This window comes from Salvia hispanica, chromosome 3 (assembly GCF_029641045.1).
Source record: "Salvia hispanica isolate PSC_SH4W2 chromosome 3, Shi_PSC_v1, whole genome shotgun sequence".
Lineage (NCBI taxonomy): Eukaryota > Viridiplantae > Streptophyta > Magnoliopsida > Lamiales > Lamiaceae > Salvia > Salvia hispanica.
In genome coordinates, this window is record NC_142694.1 from 12466698 (window position 1) to 12491715 (window position 25018).

General features: G+C 37.3%; 3 protein-coding genes across 3 annotated transcripts; 2 read left to right on the forward strand and 1 right to left on the reverse strand.

Annotated features, from left to right (window-relative positions):
* Window positions 1–5960: 5960 nt before the first annotated feature.
* LOC125213230 (kinesin-like protein KIN-5D) lies at window positions 5961–12481 on the forward strand. Its single transcript, XM_048113653.2, has 23 exons — window positions 5961–6162; window positions 6415–6660; window positions 6742–6871; window positions 7002–7157; window positions 7236–7712; window positions 7913–8010; window positions 8093–8249; window positions 8343–8412; window positions 8573–8649; window positions 8763–8816; window positions 8903–8983; window positions 9074–9185; window positions 9387–9473; window positions 9553–9728; window positions 9886–10047; window positions 10120–10227; window positions 10331–10489; window positions 10558–10641; window positions 11151–11356; window positions 11437–11538; window positions 11626–11735; window positions 11824–11975; window positions 12057–12481. The coding sequence occupies exons 2-23, from the start codon at window positions 6479–6481 to the stop codon at window positions 12270–12272; spliced, it is 3156 nt and encodes a 1051-aa protein (XP_047969610.1). The 5' UTR covers window positions 5961–6162; window positions 6415–6478; the 3' UTR covers window positions 12273–12481.
* A 284-nt stretch (window positions 12482–12765) lies between these two features.
* LOC125213232 (putative respiratory burst oxidase homolog protein H) lies at window positions 12766–16845 on the forward strand. The gene is made up of 14 exons (XM_048113657.2): window positions 12766–13413; window positions 13496–13658; window positions 13741–13789; window positions 13858–13971; window positions 14056–14862; window positions 14941–15033; window positions 15106–15221; window positions 15311–15413; window positions 15477–15559; window positions 15627–15774; window positions 15857–15988; window positions 16069–16197; window positions 16291–16369; window positions 16457–16845. Exons 1-14 carry the CDS (start codon window positions 13059–13061, stop codon window positions 16564–16566), a joined length of 2481 nt encoding a protein of 826 aa, XP_047969614.1. The 5' UTR covers window positions 12766–13058; the 3' UTR covers window positions 16567–16845.
* Window positions 16846–16897: 52 nt separating this feature from the next.
* PHOT1 (phototropin 1) lies at window positions 16898–24624 on the reverse strand. Its single transcript, XM_048113654.2, has 22 exons — window positions 23701–24624; window positions 23386–23568; window positions 21641–21732; window positions 20754–21027; window positions 20311–20545; window positions 20154–20224; window positions 19969–20075; window positions 19842–19891; window positions 19641–19745; window positions 19470–19529; window positions 19308–19397; window positions 19112–19188; window positions 18948–19032; window positions 18784–18864; window positions 18588–18691; window positions 18445–18494; window positions 18237–18343; window positions 18035–18157; window positions 17902–17953; window positions 17704–17816; window positions 17419–17559; window positions 16898–17260 (listed from the first exon to the last, which is right to left on the reverse strand). The coding sequence occupies exons 1-22, from the start codon at window positions 24372–24374 to the stop codon at window positions 17174–17176; spliced, it is 2961 nt and encodes a 986-aa protein (XP_047969611.1). The 5' UTR covers window positions 24375–24624; the 3' UTR covers window positions 16898–17173.
* Between the last annotated feature and the right edge of the window lie 394 nt (window positions 24625–25018).

Below are 25018 nucleotides of genomic sequence, written 5' to 3' on the forward strand. Positions count from 1 at the left end.
TAAATTAAAAGCATTGTATAAATGCAACTATGTTAGTATATCTATATTGTAGACACCAACCTCTTTCTCTAGATTCTAGCAAGTGGATTGTGGTACGCATTAACTCTTTAGAGAATCGTTTTGGTCCAGAGTGGCCCAAAAATTAATTAATCAGTGCTTTTAGGAGCACTACTTAAAAGATAAATGGTTTGTGATGTAGTTCGAAATAAGCCTACACTCTATGATAATAATTCATGATGCAACTACGAATTATACAGTTCACTAGTTTGAAAATTCGTAAAATATTGATAAGATTAGTACTACTAGAGAACTGAAACTTGGAAGCATGATGGAAATAAACTTATTTAGTTTTTTTTTTTCTTATTCAGTAATTGTTACTCCCTCCATCACAAGATATTAGACTCATTTCTTTTGGGCACAGGAATTTAAGAGATGTTGTTTTGTGGTGTAAGTGGAGTTGGTAATAAAGTAATTTTCACCATAAATAGAAATTGCTCAAATATGTTGGGACATTCCAAAATAGTATATGGATCTAATATCTTGGGATGGACGTAGTATGTTTTAAGCAAATGAATGAATCAAGTTTCTCATGTTATATTCCAATCAATGCTTATTCCCATAAGGATTCCCCCGATTTTATTACTTTTATTGATAAAACAATACTTATTTATTTTCATTAATTTGGACAAATTATAATATGACGAGGAGTAGAAGATGTAAACCCAAGCTGAACAGCTGCCTTTCTCCGCATACAAAGAGCTTTAGCTTTTCTGATTTTGACCTAAGCTTCTCCTTAATCACAAACTCTTCAATCAAACATCGCTGCCTCATATTATTATTATTATGTGAAATAAAAAAAATATTTGTACAGTACGAGTACCAGGTTCGGTAAATGTCAATTTTTGAAATCAGTGTGTAATTTTGACTAAATTGTCTGCATAGTATTGCAGAAATGATCATTTTTCAATACTAATAAATTAAGTGTTTAACAAAGTTGAAAATTGATTTGGCCTTTAATGGGTCCAAAGCCGAAAGTGAAGATTAAAAGTGGTTCAAATCACGCCTTTAGTGGTCACCTATCTTGCTTGTGCATGGAAGCAAAAAAGTGGGCCGTGAGGCCCGTTACATAATTAGAAACGCAAAAACATGATTATATAGAAAATATGAATTAATAATAATAAAAAAAACATCTTCGATTATCCTGATTTTCATCAGTAAAAGACAGAATTAGTCATAATCACTTTCTATTCTTCAAGATTCATGAAACCCTTTCTATATATAGTATGCAAACATGTTTCTAATTTATTTTATGTTACTAATACTAATAAATTGAGTGATAGTATTAGTTTGTTTTGACACACAACACACAATGTGAAGCATTGACTGCAGGAGTGGAGATTTCTACATCAGGTGAGAGGGGTGTGTGTGTTTGGAGTTGAAATAGAAGGAGGAAGAAAGAAGTGATATGCATGAATGATGAATCCAATTAGTCCAAGTCCAAGATAAGGCTAAAACAGCACTATAGTCGCTTTCGCATCTACATTTTAATGCCTAAAGAGGAAAAATAGGAGAAAAAGGTGCAGCTATAAGGAATAGGCTTTTTGGTTAAAAGACAGCAACAATCTCAATCTATCAAAAAATATGGTGCTAATTAAGTCAACACTTGTAGTTGGTTAGGTTCCTGATTATTATTATGTTCATTCTTGCAAGTTAGAAACTATAATAGACAGCTACTACTATCTCTTTCATTTTGAAAAATTTTGTAACTAATTATTTACTCCAAACACATGATCATGCAGGAGAGTTTAACACTATATCATTCTCTTTAGTCTAATATTAGGGCTTCATCCTAAATTGTTTTTGTAAGTCGGCCCAGATTGAAGCTGAGCCCAATACTCCACGCATACCAACTATGGGCTTTATCTTGGAAAAGGCCCAAGTTCCGTTATAGTAAAATACTGGGCCGTTGAGCCCAACTGAAAGGAAAAGGGATTGGCAATAAATGAAGGTCATCTTCGTACTGATGCAAAATTGTGCATCATTCATTATATGATAGCGAACTTAACCTTGTTCGACCATCGACAAATCAATCACTTATTCCACATATAGCAGTTAGTACAATAGCATGCACCCCACATGTGATGGCGGATTACACTTGAAAAATCGTGAGTGATGGATTAGAGACTCAGAGACCTATAGCCTAAAAAAATACTTACTCATTTTATCACTAGGTCGTCTCGACAGTACATAGTTCATAGTTGTAGCAGGTAATTAGCAAGAGTTTAACGCCTCGACATCAAAATTGTCTTAATGTGATAAATATTTGTGGAGTCCAAGATATAAACATCATTTTTAAATGAATTTAAATGTTGTTATAGTAGTATATATATTGTATCTTACCGATAAAACAGTTTATGTTTAAAGAATCTATTTAGATAATCAACCCTCATCGATAATTGAAAAATATTGTGAGTGGATGCAAAACATTTTTTAAATCAAAAGATAAAAAAGAAACACCACTAGCTAGAGTATTATACAAAAAATTGCAATTGCAATTTTGGTTGAACTTCGTAAAAACTGCGACCTCCGTAACTAAATTTGCCTGGCAAAAAGAAAGATCAATTTAAAACTACCGTATCAATGGTTTAGTACTTTAATGTGTTAATTAATATAGCTAGGTTGAATCAAAGTGTATTTGGTATATATGGGTTACTAATTTAGTTTTGGACCACCCAATCACGAAAGTCAAAATTATTCGTAAAATCTCAAATCGCAAAAGAAAAAAAAAAGAAAAAAAAATGTACTAGTATCATATTATTATCCAATTGAAACATATATTTATTAGAAGAAATGAGACATTAAACGTGCAGTGTTCAGAAATGAATACTCTTTATTCAAAGATCACACCTGATTTCTGGGACCATCTCCACCGTATTTCCCCCTTTCAACCATTCCCAAATACGTATATATATACCTCTCTCTCTCTCTCTCTCTCACACACACACACACACACACACATGTATATATACTATGATTTGCTACACTTTACGCCATGTTATTCATTGGACCCCTTACCCCCTTTTTGTGTCACGGGCAGTTGAGTTCATAGTCATACATTAGTTTATTTTTTATGGCATCATTTTCTTTGCCGCTTTTGTATTTATTGAAATACCTCCTTTAATATGGAGTAGTGTATTCAGTGTTCTTCTTCAGGTAGTATTGTTTAAAAATATTGGGCTTGCTAGCCGGAATTGATGTTGCAAGAAAGAAAAAAAAAAAACATTTGACATTTATTTTGTTTACATCTTTTAAATTTCACATATATTAGAGGAGAATATAAATAGATTATACTAGTAGTTCTATAAAATATGGAGTAGATAAATATAGAGGATATGTCAAGGATCTTGGGGCACGTGCAGACATTACAGACGGCACGTGCTTGTGATATGCTTAGGTCAGAATAAGTATATCAGTATTTAGAGATAAACTCTACTTTAACTTTTTTACTTTTTAGTTGGCGTTATGAAAAAATGAGCAGAATGGATAGAGAGCATATGTAATGTTGCAGAGAATGTTATAAACATATTACATATGTATGAGTTGCAACTGCACAACTAAAGCTGTCAGGGCATATATACATAGACTAGTTTCCAAGCAACACTTCCACATGAATTCACAGTCACACTAAATACATGTACAATTGGAAGCATGTCAATATTCAAGTAAATATGTTATAAATATATTATAATATTAATATTAGTGCAAGGTTGACAGTTAAATAAAATAAATTATTAGATGAATATATATGGGTTGGAGGACAGCAACCTCCCTCCCTACAACTTTTAAGTTTTGCATCTAAACTGCTTGACAAAACATTTCCTGTTTAAGAATTAAGAAAACTCCCCCTCATATAATTAAAAGTATGAATAAATCTTAACATGGTAATTGGAAGTTCAAATTAAATAAAATATAGGAGTACTTATTAGGAGGCAATATGATGATGTGAGGGGTCATATCACATGGGGGCACATTCCTCACCACATATACAACCTATCTCTATCTCATTTCCTTGTGATGTTTTACCTTACATCTCAATTTCTTTGCCACAATGTCTTGTTAGGTTCTACTATATTACTAATATTTGGTGCAATTTCACCACACTGTTCACACCAAACCAAGGACTCCACTATCATGCTTCAATTTTTCGGTTTCATACCAAATTAAAATTCAGTTACTAATTATTACTCCTAGTACAATGCTTTATTATGTGGATATAGTATGTCATACTTGACAGAGATGGATAATAGTGAGCAATGTTTTGGGGATGACTAATGGAATTTATTTCTTTTTTATTTTTTTATAGAGGAAACGAGACCCTAGAGAAAATAATACTACCCTGTCTAATTAAGATGATGTTCGTGCACTAAATTTTAAGTGAAAAGACAAAATTTTCCAAAAAAATGTGACATTGTTGGACTTGGACTATCTGAACACTCATTATTTTGTCCCCATATACTGGGGGAATTTCGTCAGTCTGATAAACAAATCGTAAAGACTAGGTAAAGCAATAGGCATTTTTTTAAAAAAAATTTCAATCCTAATTGAATATTTGTATACATATAATAATATCATTAGTACTGTTTCTACTTTCTATGATTATATTCTTTTGAACAGATATGTCAAGTAAATTAGATTCAATTGCAGAACTCATCTATGGTGAATAATCCAAAGCTTTGATCCATTTTAATAAGCAATAAAAGAATCGTGCATAGTGAGGCCAATTCTGATTTCAATTAACTAAGTTATTTTAAGTATTATCCAATTAATTTATTAGAGTTCAATTAATTCTAAATTAAACATGGAGTAATAAATTCTCATTCTCCTAAAATAAGGGAGAGCTCAATGCTCATGATGAAACAGTCAATAATATTTTAATAATTTATTATCTATCTAAATTAATTATCAATTATAACACTTGTTAAGTTTTAAAAAACATAATAAATGTACTTTAATTGATCTAAGTACAAAACTTTTAGCACCAAAATCTCACTTAAAGAAAATAGATACTTGTTGGAGTAAGCATTCAATGCCTAAAAAGTATAGAAATGGTACTAACACGGAAAATAATTTAGACAAAACAACTTAATAATTTTGATACTTTGACTAATTTATGTTGGCTTGAAATCCAATTTTCTTTAGTGAAACCCTCAAGGTGTGCCTTTGGAGACAGTAATATGTGAAAGTGTTATTAGGTTTAGAAGAAAAAAAAAATACTACTCTCTTAAAAAACATATATACAATTATATGATTGAAAATTCGAGCTATAGTCGTGGCGTGCAAATTATTATTTTTAAATAAAAAAATGGATTTTAACCAATTATATAAAATATATTTTAAAAAAGCTAAAACAGTGTGTAGTTGCTTGTCACACACACACTATATTCATTGGAAGCATGGTTTGTGCGTGCTTTTCTTCAACAATTTGTTTTTCATTTTAAACATATCGAAAATTACAACATGTAACGATCAATTCACTATGCATTGAATTTGATTTGAAAATAAAAATAAAAATTAAGCATTCGAATTTTTATCCAATCCAATTTAATAATTCAAATATTCATAAAACAATGAACCTAATCCTATCCGAAAAATTCAATTACATAAAAATATATAAAAAAAATTGAAAATCAAAACCAAATTTAATTAAAACCCCACTAGAGTTGTTCAACACAAAGGTTTTATATGTATAAATATATTTTGGATGATTTGAGATTTTTAAATATTTGAGCCGACCATGTTAAAATTATTTAAAAACTAATCCAAACCAAAAATTTGAAAATAAATATCGATTTGAATATAATCGAATATTTGAATTTGGAATATTTTACTGAGCAGCAGGAAAAAGTGAAATTATATTTTTAGATGAACTTGATTTGGTATTGGTTCAATTTCAAATATGTCGTGACTCATAACGGCCATGCTTCTACTCTTTCTCTCACTAGATTCTCTTTCTACTCTCTAAACTCAACTCCCTCTGCTTTAATTTTAAGATAATCGAGACGGCCCCTGTTCACCTCTTGTCTCTATAGCCTTGCCATTTGTACTACTCACATTCTCCTTCTGCATTCCCAGATTGCCGCCCTCTTCTTACCTCATCTCTAGGTATTATACTCCCCTCATCTCTTGTACACTTGTTTTTTTTTTTTTTTAAATTAATTCCGATCTTCAAGGTGCTCTGTCGTTTTACTAGATTCCTTCATTTGCTCTACGTTGTTTCCCCTTTTCTATTTCTATACTGTTTTGCTCAATCAAAAGTCGAAGATTTTCCGCGGATTTTGCGATTTATTGTTTTAATTTTGAGATTTGAAAAAATGTGGGCTTCAGTTGACTGAGTTGAGATCGCCTCACTTGCAGTTCAGTGCAGGAGGATTGATCCGTTAATTAGTGGAAGCGGTGAGATTTGGAGCGTTGAATTGCGATGGAAGCTACACAGAGAAGAGGAGGCGGTGGCGGAGGAGGAGGAATGGTGCCGATTTCCCCATCGCAGACGCCGCGCTCGAGTGATAAGGCGGGGAGAGATCTGCGATCCGGGGAGGGGAGCTTCAATGGGAAGCAAGACAAGGAGAAAGGTGTCAATGTGCAGGTCATTGTTCGATGCAGGTTGGTGGATTTTTTTCACCTTTTGATTTTCTTAGCATTTTCATCTTTTCTTCCAATAAATGCATTATTTGTGTTGTATAGGCCGTTGAGCGAGGATGAGGCGAGAATACATACGCCTGTGGTGATTTCTTGCAATGATAACAAAAGAGAAGTCTGTGCTGTTCAGACTATTGCTAATAAGCAGATAGATAGGACTTTCCTTTTTGACAAGGTGTGTTTCTTCAGAATGCTACTTTGATTCATTATCCAATCTTACTCTTTAAATTCCATCCAAGTTCTGCTTTTGCGTTGTCTCGCTTTAGGTGGCATTGTAAAAATTGGATTTATGTGCTTGTGTTTAGGTCTTTGGGCCATCATCCCAGCAAAAGGATTTATTTGAACAAGCAGTCTGCCCTATTGTGTTTGAGGTGCTAGAGGGGTATAACTGCACCATCTTTGCCTATGGGCAAACGGGAACTGGGAAGACGTATACGATGGAGGGTGGATCAAGGAAAAAGGTATTTCTCTGGTGCTATTAATGGACAATGTTGTTTGTCATATTCATTCTTGTAACTTTAACTCTTCTTTCTGTTTAGAATGGTGAATATCCAAGTGACGCAGGAGTTATTCCAAGAGCTGTTCGGCAAATTTTTGACATTTTAGAGGCTCAGCATGCTGAGTATAGCATGAAAGTCACATTCTTAGAACTATATAACGAGGAAATATCAGATCTTTTAGCACCAGAAGAAACTTCAAAATTTCCCGAGGACAAATCAAAGAAACCTATTGCGCTTATGGAGGATGGAAAAGGTGGAGTTTTTGTTCGGGGACTGGAAGAAGAGATTGTGACTACTGCGAATGAGATTTATAAGATCTTAGAGAAAGGTTCTGCTAAAAGGAAGACAGCGGAGACTCTTCTTAACAAACAGAGCAGTCGCTCTCACTCTATCTTTTCTATCACTATTCACATCAAGGAGTGTACCCCAGAAGGAGAGGAAATGATCAAATGTGGGAAGCTGAATCTCGTTGACCTTGCTGGTTCAGAGAATATTTCACGCTCTGGCGCTAGAGAGGTGAGGAATGATTCATTATCCGAAGACTAGCCACCTCTTCCATATATGTAATGCACAACGAAAGAAACAACAGAATATTTATAGTTGAACTTGTGGATACCATATAGCTAATAGAATAGTTGCTCTTGAAACGCATTCTGCTGCAATCATAGTCTGATAGATCCTCTATGATTTTTGAAAAGCTTTATTTACTTTTATAGGGCAGAGCAAGGGAAGCTGGTGAGATTAACAAGAGCTTGTTGACACTTGGTCGAGTTATAAATGCTTTGGTTGAGCATTCTGGTCATGTGCCATACAGGTATATAGATCTCACCAGTGCTGGTCTGTGAATTGGTTAGGCGTGTTTCAGAAATATTGCATAATGTTACCTTAAATCTCAGGGATAGCAAGTTAACAAGGTTGCTGAGAGATTCTCTGGGAGGAAAAACGAAAACATGTATAATTGCCACGGTATCCCCTTCCATACTTTGTTTGGAAGAGACACTCAGCACACTAGACTATGCACACCGAGCCAAAAACATAAAGAACAAACCTGAGGTTAGTACTCCTGGAATAGTTACTTTTTTTGGCAGCTTTGCTACTCTTAATGCCAACTTAATATGACTTATTTATTGGTTAATATACTTACAGATCAACCAGAAGATGATGAAATCTGCTGTGATCAAGGATTTATATTTTGAAATTGATCGACTCAAGCAAGGTCTTTTATCCACACCCTCCTCAACTGACTCTTTTTCCCTTCCTCTCCCTCAGTGAAATTCCTTTAGTACATCGAGTTATAAAATGTCAAATTTGGGTTCTTAGTCTTTTGCGTATACTCTTTATCTTACTATTTTTCATGAAAACCATATGTTTCTCAGAGGTGTATGCTGCAAGAGAGAAGAATGGAATATACATACCAAGAGATCGTTATCTCCAAGAGGAGGCAGAGAAAAAGGTTCCTTTTTTTCTCTATCAAGTGCTTTTGATGTAATAAGTGTATTTACTAAGGTAGAAGAAGTGAAGAATTTTCCAACTGATTCATATATATCGCATTCTTCTAATTTTTAGGCCATGTCAGAAAGGATAGAGCGTATGGAACTTGATCTAGATTCCAGGGACAAGGTATATTTAACAATAAAATCTCACTGGATTGTTGGTTGTTCCCATGATGAAATATGATTTATTATTGACATGAAATTTATGAGCAGCAACTAGCAGAACTCCAGGATTTGTACAACTCTCAGCAGCAGTCGACTGCTGAACTGAGTGATAAGCTTGAAAAGACTGAGGTAATATTCAATTAGTGCCCATTCAAACTTAAAACATTTTCTACTCATATTACTGTCATGCAATAACTAGGCTTTTGGGTCATGATACAGAAAAGGCTTAAGGAAACTGAGCATGTGTTGCTTGATCTTGAAGAAAGGCATATGCAGGCAAATGCAACAATAAAAGAAAAGGAGTTTTTGATTTCCAATCTTCTGAAATCTGGTAGGTGCCGTGGCATCATCTTCTTTACTTACTTTTGTTTCTGTATTTTTTGTCCTTATAAATGAAATTTAAATTTCCTCTTCCGGACTGTCTTAGATATTCCATTGTCAAAACTCCAATTATGTTACTACCCAGCCACTACCTTTTCGTCACATTGCCTCTAACCGATTGACACATTGTAATCTGAATGTTTTCCACCAGAGAAAGCACTCATAGAGCGGGCACTAGAGCTTCGGTCAGAACTGGAGGATGCTGCATCAGATATCACTAATCTGTTCACCAAGATTGGTCCGTCCTTACTTTGATAATGGTATTATATTTTATTATATAAAGATACTATCCTAATCTCAACATACTAATATTTCAGAACGCAAGGACAAAATTGAAGATGACAACAGAACTCTTATACAGAGGTTCCAGTCCCAATTGACTGAGGAGCTAGGTGTCTTGCACAAAGCTGTGGCATCATCGACCACACAGCAAGAACAACAGCTAAAAGAGATGGAAGAAGACATGCATTCATTTGTATCTACAAAAACTGAGGTATATTTTATCTATATTAATATATTTATGGCATGTTTGGTAGGGACATTTTTGTTCATAAAATTCCATCCCTGGATGAGTTATCACCCCTACCAAATTCATGTGGTACCTGTCACTTCTAAGTGCCTTTTAGTAAACTTCGTTGTGCACTTTGCAGGCTACTGAAGAGCTTCGAGGTCATCTAGAGAAACTTAAAACCATGTATGGATCTGGGATCAAGGCTTTAGATGATTTAGCTGGAGAACTTAATTCTAACTCCGAATCAACTTTTGGGCAACTGAACTCTGAAGTCTCTAAACACTCCTCGGCCTTTGAAGAGGTTCGTGTTGCATTTTGAATTACTAGGGATTTTTTCTTTAGCATTTTCTGATTCTAATGTCATGTGATGCAGCTTTTCAAGGGAATAACTTCCGAGGCTGACGCTTTACTTCATGATCTTCAAGATAGTCTGCAGAGTCAGGAGAAAAAGCTAACTGCTTATGCTGAACAACAGCGAGAGGTTGATTTTTAGTAACTAATAATGGTTATTGTTCCAATTAACTTATTATCTCTTGTTTATTTTCACCAGAATAATAACTGGCTGTGTTTGACATGATATACAGGCTCATAGCAGAGCTGTCGAAACTACAAGATCAATTTCTCAGATTACTGTAAACTTCTTTAGGACATTAGACGGGCATGCTTCAATGCTGGGACAAATATTCAAAGAGGCACAGACAAATAATGACCAGAAATTATCTGAACTTGAAAAGAAGTTTGAGGTATCAAAGCTCTTCACAAAACACACTTAGATAAGCTTTTTCTGACCAGATGACTGATTTCACTGTAGGAGTGTGCTGCCCATGAAGAAAAACAACTACTAGCAAAAGTGGCTGAGCTGCTTGCTGGTTCAAATGCTCGGAAAAAGAAACTGGTTTGCACCTCCAAAATTAATCTTCCCCTCCTTCCTTAATAATTATTTTGATTGAAATTGTGTGATAGTTTTGTAGAGTAAGCAGAAGAAAAAAATGGTTTTTCCTATCTTTGCTTGCACTGAAACATTAAGGCCACGTTCGGTTTATATTACAAAATAATAATGAGATTGAGTCTGGGATAATCATGCCCCATATTGTTTTTGTCGCAGGGGTACGGCTCCGACTGACAACAGGGAGATTATCCATATAATATAGTATCATGGATTAATTAGTCCTCCAATTTTATTAACCGAACATAGAACTAAATAGTACACATGCTTCAGTTGCACCAACCGAACGGCCACTAAATTGTCACATCTAAGATTATATATTTTGATAGTCATCTAGAATAATCAAGATAACCTAACCTCTTCATATAGAATCATCCTTTATATTCATTAAACACATATATACTCTCGTATAAGTCAACCTTTAGCAATTTTTCTTGACTAAATTTTTATTGCATTAGGTCAAATGTGCGATTGTTGAACTTCGAGAGAGCGCTGCCAGCAGAACCAGTAAATTACAGCAAGAGATGTCAACTATGCAAGAAACTACCAGCTCTATCAAAGCTGAATGGACAAGTTACACACAAAGTGCAGAATCTCATTATCTTGAGGATACTGCTTCAGTCCAAATCGGGAAAGGAGATATGGAAGAGGTCCTTCATAAATGGTTAGCGTGCTTTATACACTTTTTTTCTGAACTGCTGGACTTGGCCGATGCTAAACTTGTTAAACGTACATAAAATGCAGCATGGAACAAGCCAAATTGGGTGCACAACAATGGAAAAGTGCTCAAGAGTCCCTGCTTCATCTTGAGAAGACCAATGTTGCTTCAGTAGATGAAATAGTTAGGTTAGTAACAAATCCAGGGTTCCACTTCAAGTCTTCTTCTTCTGTTCTTCCATATTGCGATCTTACATGAATATCTGTTCTCTGTAGAGGAGGGATGGATACTATTGACATCTTAAGGGGACGTTTCTCTTCTGCTGTGAGTTCTGCATTGGAAGACACAGATACTGGAAGCAAGAATCTTCTCTCCTCCATTGACCGTAAGCTTTCCTGTTTTTTGTAACTGGTCTGAGTAACAGGAAATTTATATTGTTGAAACATGTTTAATGAAGTGAAAACCAATTGCAGGTTCGTTACAACTTGACCACGAGGCATGTGGCAATCTTGATTCCATGATTGTTCCTTGTTGTGGAGACTTGAGGGATTTGAACAGTGGACATTATCACAAGATTGTCGAAATTACAGAAACTGCTGGGAAATGCCTCCTAGAAGAGTACACGGTAAGACCCGTAGGCCTATCTATGAGATATATCATACTCCAATGTTCTTAAGTTCACCAATTTGGGTTCATTTATGCTCAGGTTGATCAACCATCATGTTCGACACCAAAGAAAAGACCAATCAACCCGTCAAGCGTCGCCTCCATCGAGGAACTGAGAACTCCATCGTTCGAGGAACTGCTAAGTGTGTTTTGGGATGCAAAATCATCAAAGCTAGCAAATGGTGATGCGAAGCATATTTTAGAAGCTGCCGTAGCCATGAGAGACTCCCGACTTCCCCTCACTGCCCTCAATTAAGGGAGTTGATTGCTGCTTGAAAAGTATATGCATATATAGTCAAGGCCCGGTGGCTTATCCATGAGGCCCCAAATATATGTTCAACCTCTTCATGAACTACACATATAGTATAATTCTACTATATATACATATATGAGTGTGTATATATAAATTCTTTTTGTAAAATTGCCCTATGAAATCAGTTTATAATGATGATACTCGTTTTATCTTGAGGTTTGTATCATATTTGAATGGCTTGCCTACTCTTACTTTCTCCCTTCATTTTTGTAGACTCAACTTCTATTCTCATTTAATTATTCTTCAATTTATTTTATTTTATATTACATCCTAATTATGAAATACTAGTCAAGAATCAAGATCTAGTACTAACCCATTCTTTTACGTGTGAAATCATTGCTAATTTTTTTTATTTAATGTCTTATGCACGTTCCCCAGTGATGCGTAATTCTCAGTAACTACGTGCATCCTACTAAAAGAAAAGTTAGTAAGAGTGTCCCAAAAAATTTAATTATTTTTATTAAAAAATGACTCTGTAGCCCTTATTGTAACACTTCATTATATGTACAAAAACAAAGTCAACTTTTAGGCTGAAATCATGATATTGACTTTAAAGACTATGTATAATAACTAATATAACTAACTTTTCATTTTATCTGTGTCTATTCCTCAAATATCTATTCTTCCTTTTTATTCTCCCTCTCTCCCAGAATCCAACCAAAATTTTGAAACATTTCATACTCACATTCATCATATTGCATCCCAGAATTATTGATCTCACTGAACAACATGACATCTGAAAAGTCAGGAGGGCGGGAAGATGATTCTGAAAAATGGATTCTTGAAAATATACACATTGATGGCATGGATGATGTTGCCATGGAAGATGGCAAAAAAACAACTTCTTCGTCTACGTCTTTCAATGAGAGATCCAGCAGTTTGAGGAAGAGGAATGTGGTTACGAGCTCCGGCCCTAAGATGGGAAGGACAGAATCGGGTGCAAAGAGGGGCCTGATGAGCCTCCGGTTTCTTGACAGGGCCAAGACGGGGAAGGAGGAGGACGGGTGGAGGGCCATTGAAAAGCGTTTTTGCGTGAATTCCGTTGATGACAGGCTGTTTAAGGACAAGTTTGGGGCCTGCATTGGTATCTTCCTTAAATCCTTGAAGATAGACCTGTTTTGGGGGTGAGTTTTTGGCTTTGGATTTGACCTTATTTCTTGTGGAAGGGATGGGAGACAGCAAGGAATTTGCAGGGGAGCTGTTCGAGGCGCTGGCAAGGCGTCGAAACATTGCCACTGAGAATGGGATAGACTTGCTACAACTAAGGAAATTTTGGGAAGACATGACAAATCAAGACTTGGATGCAAGGCTTCATATATTCTTTGACATGTAAGAGCATTTGTAGTTTTGAAATAGGATGCTCGACTATTTATTTCAGCTTATGATACGAGTATTTTTTTTAACTTCACAGGTGTGACAAGAACGGAGATGGGAAGCTATCAGAGGATGAGGTCAGAGAGGTGAGCATCAAGTTCATTACATCAAATTTTCTATTTTCATGTATATACTCATTTTCTGTCAAGTTAAGGTTCTAGTTATGAGTGCATCCGCGAACAAACTGTCAAAATTCAAGCAAGAAGCCGGAACATATGCTGCATTGATCATGGAGGAGCTAGATCCTGATAATCATGGATATGTAGAGGTATTACCATTTTTTTATCTCATCATTTTCTTGAAAATTAAACTAGCACCCTATCTCTTATGCTTCTTGTACTAATTCAAACAGATGTGGCAACTCGAAGCACTTCTTAGAGGGATGGTTGGATCAGAAGAAACCCAAAGATCAGACAAGAAAGCAGACACACTGGCAAAAACCATGATCCCCAAAGAATACAGTACTCCAGTCAGCCGGTTCCTGTCCAAGACCAAGGAGAGATTCTTCGACAACTGGAAAAAAATATGGATCATCATGCTATGGCAGGGCACAAATATCTCCCTCTTCACTTGGAAGCTGAATGCGTATCAGCGGGTACCTGCTTTCCAAGTGCTTGGATTCTGCCTCTGCTTCGCCAAGGCTGCAGCTGAGACAGTCAAGTTCAACATGGCCCTCATCCTCGTGCCCGTGTGCAGAAGAACTCTCACAAGGCTACGAGAGACATTCCTAGGCCACGTAATCCCCTTCGATGAAAACATCAACTTCCACAAGCTGGTCTCGGTGGAGGTTATGTTGGGCACCATGGTTCATATAATAATGCACATGAGCTGCAATTTTGTCAGGATATCCAGCTGCCCTAAAGATCAGTTTGATACTATCCTTGGACCACTCTTCAATTACAAGCAGCCGACTTATATGGATTTGTTGTTAAGTATTGAAGGGATTACCGGCATTATAATGATACTTTTGATGCTTTATGCCTTCATATTGGCAACTCACTCGTTTAGGCGGAATGTGGTTAAGTTTCCGGGGCCATTCCATGGTTTGGCAGGGTTCAATGCCTTCTGGTATGCTCACCATCTGCTAGCTGTGGTTTATATCCTCTTGCTTGTCCATGGCTGGTTCCTTTTCCTCACCCCAGAATGGTATAAGAAGACGGTATGTCATGTTCGGATACATGTTTCTTTTTTTCTTGCTACTCTAGAATCTCCATTGAAATGTGGATTGGTTTTACAGACATGGATGTATGTGTCAGTACCAATGCTCGTCTACACCACTGAGAGAATCCTCACACTCCATGACAGAAACTACAAAGTTGACATCAATAAGGTAACACATGTGTTTTTGTTACACGCGTGCAGCAGCAAGCCCACCTCGTTTTTTCTTGTTTTCGAAGCGCAGGCTGTCATATATACAGGAAATGTGTTGGCCCTATACATGAGCAAGCCCCCTGGATTCAGATACAAGAGTGGGATGTACCTATTTGTCAAATGTCCTGATATATCTACCTTTGAATGGTAAAATATAATCAAATCCTACAACAGTGGAGTAGTATTTTTGTTGCTACTTGTTGTCTATATTTCACTCTATAAACCTTTCTTCACAGGCATCCATTCTCCATCACTTCTGCACCAGACGACGACTATCTGAGCGTCCATGTACGGACATTGGGAGACTGGACAACGGAGATCAAGAATCGCTTTGAAAAGGTAGCTTATACTGCACATACGACTGTGAGGTTTCTTTTGACTGTAATTATTCATTCTACACAGGCGTGTGAGCCTCAATCCCAGAAACAAAGCAGGGGAGATCTGGTGAGAATGGAAACTAAGGCATACACAGAAAGTCCACTAGAGTGAGAAATTCAATTAATATTTTCAATAGCTCAACATAGCACATATCTCACTCATCTTTTTCCACAGATTCCCAAGAATCGTCGTTAGAGGTCCTTATGGTGCACCTGCGCAGGATTACAGGAAATTCGACATTCTTCTACTTGTTGGTTTAGGTATAGGAGCTACTCCATTCATCAGCATTATCAAGGACATAGTGAACAATGAATCACGCTCGGTAAATGCAAAGAAATCCACCAATTTGTACACAAAATCAAGTGACAATGTTACTAAACAGATTTCATAACTTCCTGAATCAGGCACTACTAGATGAAGTGCCTACAGACAAGCGTGGTCCAGAGAGGGCATACTTTTATTGGGTGACGAGGGAGCAAGGGTCGTTTGACTGGTTCAAAGGCGTCATGGATGACATTGCAGAATATGACCATAATGTAAGCCTAATACTACATCAAACTCACCAAGCTAAGAAACTTATCTTTTTCTATGTAACCAAAGTTGCTGCTACTTGCAGCATATCGTAGAAATGCACAACTACCTGACAAGCATGTATGAGGAAGGTGATGCTCGATCAGCGCTGATAGCGATGGTGCAGTCGCTGCAACATGCCAAGAATGGAAAAGACGTCGTCTCAGATAGCAGGGTAAGCACATTCACAGCTATAACAACTCTCAACAGGAGGATATGCATGTTTTCTTGAACTAGTCTGCTGATTCTGAGGTTGCTGTTGGAACAGATACGGACTCATTTTGCACGTCCCAACTGGAGAAAAGTCTTCACTAATTTATCCACTGTACATCCTTCTAGTAGGATAGGTAAAGCCATGAATTCTAACATTTTAATTTTCCTGCAAAACACAAGCATCTTCAAAGCTTTAAATCGAAATCATGCATGTGTTTCAGGAGTGTTCTACTGTGGAAGTCCAATGCTAACAAAGACACTCAAGGGGCTCTGCCAAGAATTCACCATGAATTCATCTACTCGGTTCAATTTCCACAAGGAGAACTTCTAGAGCTTCAAGATTTGGATAGAAAAGCTTGCATGTTTATATGATCAGCCCCAGCATTCATCCTCTGCATTCAACTCTTCATCTATACGTCGTTGAATCTTTCGATTTTCATTGTGAAAAAATAGTCTGATTGATGAATGCCTTTCATGTGTATACCTTATCAGATATGCATTCTCATTTTCGAAATGAACATGCTCACAACTTGATTTGATGATCGATATGCTTTCTGTTTAGAATCTGTTATCGAAAGTTTCTTCAAGTTTTACTGATAATGTTGACTAATTGATGTTTCATTATTACCATGAATCATGAATTCTTAAATTGGGAATAGGAATCATATAAAACAACCTTATTGTTGCACAACTTAAACAATGTACAAAACAAGACAAGCTCACGCTACAACATGTGACAAAGAATTGAGATACAATAAACAAACTATTTCACAACTTGCAAAGATCGAAAGAAAAAAGGATAAAAAGATTATAGAATTCCAGTCTACAACAACATGCCGAAGAAAAAAGGAATTGAGTGGTGAGCTCAAAATTATCAGGATCATCAGATTCAGCCACCACAATTGCATAAACCTTGACAAGGAGTGCATAACTACCTTTTAGAACACATTCTTCTGCAGATCATCGAGCCCGGGATCAACCGTTTCTTTCTCCTCAAACAGTGGGGCTTCAAGTGTAGGAGGACTCTGAAGGTTTCAAAAAATCATTTTAGTCCATTTATATAATGTTTGAAGCACGGATACAAGTCTGATTTCCAAAGCACGTATGCAAGAAAGAAACGTAGCTTTACATAAAATGAATCGTGTCGAGACAGATACTAGAAAGGGAGATTTTCTGCAATTACCATGCAACGTACTAGAGCCCAATTTATCCCGCGGAAAAATGGATGCTGCTTAACTTCATTAGCTCCTTCGCGTGATCCTAGTCTGTTTTTCGGATCTCTGTGTAGCAGTCGATACATCAGCTGCTTTCCTTGAAGACTCACCTGCAGCAAGCCCAAATTCTTGTTCATTGCATTATACTCATAAGAGCTATACTACTACAATATGTGAGAGCTGAGTTTGCATTATTTTTAGTTTTAGGACTCTATGCAAATGAAAGAATCTGAAATTGCTACAAAAACGACAACCTCTTTGCTTCTTGGAAACTTTAAGTCCTTGTGAAGAATGTTGGCAAATGTCTTCTGCCTCGTCTTTCCCCTAAATGGGGTGTATCCATACAGCATCTCGTATAAAAGAATCCCTACGAAGCAACAAGAAGAAATCAGTCACTATGTAAAAAAACAAATATGTCTGATCTCAGAGAAAGAAGAAAGTAGTATCATTACCAAGTGCCCACCAGTCTACTGCACTGGTATGGCCAGCACCGGTGATGATTTCCTGTTGGGAAGAACGATCAAACGAGTAAGTAGGCGAAGATTCTAAACCGAGGACAAAAACAAAAGTAGAGATGATACTAACCGGAGCTATGTATTCTTCAGTACCAACAAAAGAATTCGATGCTCTCATTGGCTCAGCCATGAAGATGGGAGGCTGCTGACCTTTCTGACTCCTTTTCTTTTCATTTATCTCTGGGACCAGAAGCTGCATTGTACATTAACTCTATCAGTTAAAGCTATCATCACTAAAATGGTAGTAGATTTTAGAAGAGATGAAAACACACCTGTGGCTTGCAAGATGTCAAGCACGACAAATCAAAGTCCGTGAGAGCAACATGCCCGTTATCTTGAAGTAAGACATTCTCCGGCTTTAAGTCCCTGTAGATTATGCCTGCAGCAAGAAAGTAAGACGGTGATATGAAGGAAATTCAGTGTTTTTTTTTTCTGCTTAATCTTTTTTTTAGTTGATATATAAATCGCGGTTATATATACCTTGACAGTGAAGATACTCCAGTGCCACTACAACTTCAGCAGCATAGAATCTGAAAGAAATAACAATCATAGGGGTGCATTAGAATCCTTTTCTACGACTGCAAGCGAATTTTGTCACGTGTAATAACCAAGGTTGTGTTTACCTTGCAGCATCTTCTTTCAGCACTTTTGTAGGCTGCCTGTCGAGTACAAGAAAGAGCTCTCCACCGGGGCAGTAATCAGTAATCAAACAGATATGAGTTTTAGTCTGCAAACAAGTTTAACGGAAAAATTAGTTCGAACATCGTCTATATCACTTATATAATCTAATTGCATACATTCAAATGCCAATTGTATAACCTGAAATGAAGCATACAGAGCCGGAAGAAACGGGTGATCTAACATGTCTAGGATTTCTCTTTCCGCACAAGCTCTGTGCACCTGCAGATTCAGAGATGCACCGTTACATAAGCGAGGACTCAGACGCACAACATGCAAACAAATGACAGAGTTCAGCTCCGTGCCTTGTTTCTATTGAGCATCATGCCCTTGTCCATTGCTTTCATTGCAAAGTATTGCCCTGTTCCACATAGCTCTACGAGATGCACACTGCAAGGACATAATTCATTAGCCGCATCAACTGATATCAATTTTGTTCACAACATAATATCATGGAAAACACACATACCTTCCAGTATCACCGGCTCCTAATGGTTTCACGGGCTTAAAATGTTTCAATCCTATCTCTTCCCCGCTGTCTAGAATCTGTAGACATGCGTATATCAGATTCGTATGTTCAAGAAGGTAGCAGATATGCATATATGATCATATAATCTTCGAATATTCAGAAAATAGAAGATTCTCAGTTAAACATGACACAGCACCTTCTGAATAGCTTGCCAGGAAGGGCTGTCCTTCCTATGAGGCTTTGGATGAACAACCTTCGAATGATTCTTCCACAAGTCCTCGGGTTTCTGTTGGTTGAGTTAGATAAGACAAACACCTCAAAAAGGAGGAACATAAGAAAAAATTCAATACTAACTGACCGTATTGGCATCTGGAAGCTCTCTGACTGCATCATCAACATTTGCAGCAGTTTCTTTCACCTGAGCAAACGAAAATCAGATCTTTCATCCGAACTCAAATTATATGAAAAAAATTCACTTCAACCATCAAATGTCATCTCAAATATACAGAGAAATAGGAAAGTTAATCACCAGTACTGCACTTTCTTTTGCTGTGGCCTCAGGGATACAATTGTGAAGCGGCTCGACATGTTGACTTCCGTCTAGCTGCACTCCTATGAAATATTGCACCTCTCCCTATTCAAGAACAAGTACATGTTTAAAAACGGACGCCTTCTACACCAAACACACGAGCAAATACTACTAATATTGCACAACGATCAACGTGCCTACCTTTTGATCACGCATAGGCTGCAGATGAAACAAGTTCCAGAACTTTTTGCCTGTGATTGAATTCATTAGAAAAGCAGACATAATACTACTCCCTTTGCAGTAAGACCTAATCTCATTGCATACATACCACTTTTAGTGTAGTTGATGAGCTGGACCGTGACCTCCCTCTGGTTATCGATGGCGTCTCTTATCTTCCTAACCGTTGACGGGTCAGTTTCGGGCCCTTGAAGGAATCTACAAAAGAACAAGTTTCAGTTTATGTTTTTGGCCTTGAGATACATTTTGGAAGGTTCAATAGTAAAGTTAAGTTACCTGCAGTTTCTACCCAAGATTTCTTCTCTGCTATACTCTGTCAACTCCAAGAAACTATCAGAAGCAAAAATCTACACAAAACACAAATACAATAACTGTTACTATTAGATTCAAAAATAAAAATCAGTCCAACAAAAAGGGTAATTAATTAACTTACAATAGGATTATCAGGAAGCCTTGGATCAGTGATGACGAAGTTTTTCTCTATACGTTCAAGAGTGGTGGCCAAATCGATACCCTTTCTCATCTCCTTCTTCCTCACTTTATCATCCACGCTGTCCGGCCTCCCCTCGTCCTCGCTCTCCGAGGAGTAACCGTTCTCTTTCTCCTCGTCGTCATTGAACACCGGCTCGAGATCTTCAGTGCTCGAGCGCCGCCCCTTCTTCAAAATCCTGCATGAAAGAATGAGTGTTCGCATCATTGTCTTTGGCACATATTTTCATTTTCGTTTGTCCCACATTTCACTTTTTTACCATTTTTTGCATTAACTCATTCTCACTCACATTCTATTACAGTAAAAACTAATTTTCCAGCAAATTATTCAACGTGCCAGGTCAAAATGTGACAAAATTTTTGTGGGGACAGGAAAAGTTTACGTACCCCATGAAAGATCGGCGGGAGGTTTTCTTCTGAGGCTTTTCGGGAAGCTCGTTGATCTTCTGCATGGAGGTTCGAGTGCCAGCATGCGAGTGGCGGCGGACAGGCGGCGGCTTGTCGTCGGAGCTCCGGCGAGTTGGGGCGTCGAAGATTTCGTGGTCGCCGGATTTGCGGATGAAGGGGCGGTTGGTGGACTCGCTGAGAGCTCTTGGTCGAGGCCTCTTCACTGCTTCGACTAGCTCTGTTACTGAACTCGTCGCCATCTCTTTCTGTCGAGCTATTCAATCCAAAGTAGTAAAAGAGTCAAAACACCTTACTCTAGTCATGATAACAACACACATTTCATATAGTTTTACGTTGTACAACTCCAATATAGATGAATACTATTCTAATTATATGTACATTTATTTCATTTTTTGGGGGTGTGATCCAACAACTTTTGGGAGTAGTAAAATTTGAGTTATGATGTTTTGATTATTTATCTTGCCAAAAATATTTTATCAATTACACGATACTAATAATGTGGACTTCGCACTATTTCTACTTTTTTTACACGTCACTATTTTATTTTATACCAATTACATATTTACAAGTTTGTCTACTTCTTTAGGAGGGAGGGAGTACTACTACTTTATTTGTAATTTGTAATTTGTAATTATAGAGGAATATAAATAAATAAAATTTTAATTTTTATGTACTATATGTAAATTAATACTCATATTAATAAAAATTTATGAGGTAGTATTAAAGTAACATTAATTAATAAAAAGTTTCTCCTCTAATTAAAGGTCGGAGATTTAAGTTATCGTGATCACCAAGTAAATTACTACTAATAAATAAATGATCACTATTGATATATATAAAAGAATAATTAAAAAAAGGTGGATTACCATCGTAACGGATCAATGATTCGGGAAGCCCATTGGGCCGGGTGGTTTTCTCCCTGATTCCTTCGGTGTGCTTGCTCACTTCCACTTGCATTCTGCACCAATAAACCAAAATTTCACATCTTAATCAATCCACTTTTCAAATTCAATATCCATCTTAACAACTGCCATAGTATTGTACTAACATATAAATTACAGAAAATCGTCTGAATCAAATAGCAATTGTGATTATCACATGATAAAAGACGTACACATTGGCAGTGGCGGCTCCCGAATTAAAAAATGGAGGGGGCGGAATAAAATAATAAAATATTAAATATAATAATAAAATATTAAATATAATACTTTAATATGTTTTTTTAGCAAAATGAAAGTCTATTATAATTCAAGTAGCTCTAGCATCTGTTAACCGAGACAACTGATTTCTACGAGTATCCATATCTTGAAAACGTTTCAAGATTCTTTCATTTGAAACACTAGCAAAGATGAATCTTTCATTGTATACTACCAAACTGTCATTCAACCACTCATCTCCCATCCTATTCCGCACGTCAGTCTTGACAAATTTCATTGCTGAAAATACTCTTTCAACAGATGCAGTCGCTACGGGTAAGATTAATACCAACTCAATCAGACGATAAACCAACGAAAAAACTTTATCATTCTTAGTTTCAATAATCTTCTGAGATAGGCTAGCCAAATCTTCAATAGCATTCAATCGTGCATCTCTTCTCACAACATCAACAAAAGTTTCAAGTTGTTTAAACAATTCAGTATGTTGAGTTGATATGAAGTCCTATGGGTAAAGAGTAGCAAGATGAACAAGCAGCGAAATATTTTTTGGATCGAGGCATGCTATACAACTTAGCAAGTCTGTGGATGTTATTTCAATTGAGCTTGGGGCGATAATGGTTATTTTTATCGATCAACGGGGCGACATCGGAGGCAACGGAGGGGGCGGATATGGAAAATATACATCCGGGATAAGGGAAAATTAGTCGCATGGTGGGGGCGACCGTCCCCACCTGCCCCCACCTGGATCCGCCACTGCACATTGGGATACTAGGCTACATCTTAATAATAGCAATCTGATCCACAAAATCGTCTCAATCAAATCCCACATCTTAATAACTTTTGCCCATAAATGTTGATACATGACTCGTAATTCTTATATAGATCAGAGACGTATATATTCGCATACAGGCTACTAAGTGGTCCGCAATTTTATACCCTAATTATTGTGACATTTTTTGCTGGACCACGCTATGATCTAGTAATTAATTCAACAAAATAACAAACAAAAATATAGCATCTCATACTTACGATAATAATACATTTATATATAACATAAACATAGTACAAAAAAATCAAAAATTCAATAATAGTTAAATTTTATATAGATATTACAATAAAATAAAATAATAACATATTCACGTATTGCAAATTGCCACCCTGGTAATCTTGTATTAATGGTATTAAAATCTCACAACTGGCAAAGGAAGAAGACATGCAAAATTGGGCCCAGAAAAAGGTAGAATATGTTTAATTGAGTTGGGACGTCCATCACTATTAAACCTCCATGTTCCGTTTATTAATTTGAAGGCCAAATAAAGACATATAGTACTACTAGATTTTATCATTATACTTATACATAGTGAAAAATCAAGGGTAATTTTCAACTCAAATTATTTGTTACTACCTTTTATCTACTAGAGTAAGTACAATTTATGTTGAAACATTAATATTACCCGATATATTTAAGGACTTTTCCGGTTTCATCTTTGATTGGTGTGATAGTGAGAAGATTCCAAAAGGGAGTGCCATCCTTCTTGTAGTTGAGCAACCTCCCGCAGTAGCTCGTCCCCGTCTCTAAGGCCTCCCGAATCTTCGCCACATCCTCCGGGTCCGTCTCCTTCCCCTGCAAAAACCGACTGCATCGCACCCAAATATTAAGAGGCTATTATTTAATGTGAAGACGAGATAAGTCAAAACATGATAAGAACAGATAACGAAGGACGTTATCTACTAAATTGTAAATAAAATAAAATAAAATAATTAATTACCAATTCCGGCCTACAACTTCCTTAGAAGTGTAGCCGGTCATCTTGAAAAACCCGGCGCTCGCATACATGATGGGGGCGTCGGGTTTGGTTGCATCCGACACCACAAACGTCTGCTGAAACGTCGACAATGCATCCTTGAGATCTTCAGAGACTCTGGGAAAGCCCCTCTCTTTCCCTCCCCCATCATCGGACTGATCCCCGGAGCTTCGGATAGAGTTATTCGAATCCCTCCGCGTGTTCCCCTTCTCGTCGCCGGAGTTTCTCACCTTCACTCCCTGCGGCTTCCCGGTCTCCTCATCCGTCTTCAGCACCAATCCCCACTCCGCCGCCCTCTGCGCTGCCGCGCCCACGGTGGCCCCCTTCGCCGCATGCTCGTTCAATATCTCGCCCAGCGCCTTCGGCGGCGGCGCGGCCGTGTCCTTGAGCGCCATCCATGAGGTGATGCCGTCGGGATTCGACGCGCCTGCTCTTCCCGATTTCGACGCGAAGCCTGGCTTCTCCGGCTCCGGCTCCGGGTTGCTGGACCAGCTCTTCCACGACGGGGCCTGCCGGAAAACGGGATTTGACGGAGGCGGCGGCGCGGAGGTGGCGGCGGAGGAGGAGGGATTGAAGACTTCGAGGGAGCCGCGGGGGTCTCTAGGGAGCGGCGGGATTAGGGGCTTGTTGCCTTCCATTATAGCTCTGCAAGATTCAGATAATCAACATCGGATTAATTACTTGCTACTGAGGGATTGGGGATTTGTGATTGATCAGAGTTGAATTTCATGCATGTTTGTTTTGTTAGATTCTGTGTGATATTTTCTTGTCATGAAAATGGCAAGACTTGAGAGAGTAGAGATTGATGTTTTGTCACTAATGCTTCCCATGTGACCGCTTCACTATATACTGCTTTCATCCTATTAACTAATTAATTAATCAGCTAGTTGAATGTATGGGTAGAAATGAGACACTTATTTTGGGAGGAAGAATGTTTTATTTATTTTGGGATTTATTTATATGATACCGGGAGTCAATAAGTCCGATGACAGGGGTATAAGTGGAATTTCGCCTTTTCGGGCAGACAAATAAAAAATGTGTGTGTCGTTTTCGAACCCGCACTGCACGGAGCTATGAGAACCTCACAATTTAGGAGGGCAGAATGGTCAGAATATTTCATATCCAATTTCATGAATATTATTGAATCAATACTTGAATGGTAGATCAAAAGAAGCAAAGTCAGGAGTTTATGAGAAGAGAGGCATTGAATAAAAATCGAAATTGTAGGTAGGTGAGGTGATGATGTTAAAGAAAGTAGTGTGGTGTGAATGAAAATGACTAT

Bases quoted from the DNA above. Each gene is read 5' to 3' on its own strand.
- LOC125213232 (XM_048113657.2), top strand. From the start codon at position 13,059: ATGACATCTGAAAAGTCAGGAGGGCGGGAAGATGATTCTGAAAAATGG. The intron at 14,863-14,940 runs GTATGTCATGTT...TTGGTTTTACAG, and splicing joins CAGAATGGTATAAGAAGACG to ACATGGATGTATGTGTCAGT. The intron at 15,034-15,105 runs GTAACACATGTG...TTCGAAGCGCAG, and splicing joins ACAAAGTTGACATCAATAAG to GCTGTCATATATACAGGAAA.
- LOC125213230 (XM_048113653.2), top strand. From the start codon at position 6,479: ATGGAAGCTACACAGAGAAGAGGAGGCGGTGGCGGAGGAGGAGGAATG. The intron at 8,413-8,572 runs GTCTTTTATCCA...TATGTTTCTCAG, and splicing joins AATTGATCGACTCAAGCAAG to AGGTGTATGCTGCAAGAGAG. The intron at 10,490-10,557 runs GTATCAAAGCTC...ATTTCACTGTAG, and splicing joins AACTTGAAAAGAAGTTTGAG to GAGTGTGCTGCCCATGAAGA.
- PHOT1 (XM_048113654.2), bottom strand. From the start codon at position 24,374: ATGGAAGGCAACAAGCCCCTAATCCCGCCGCTCCCTAGAGACCCCCGC. The intron at 20,225-20,310 runs GTAAGTTAATTA...TGTTTTGTGTAG, and splicing joins GGCTTCCTGATAATCCTATT to ATTTTTGCTTCTGATAGTTT. The intron at 17,954-18,034 runs GTTAGTATCATC...TCTTCCCAACAG, and splicing joins CTGAAGAATACATAGCTCCG to GAAATCATCACCGGTGCTGG.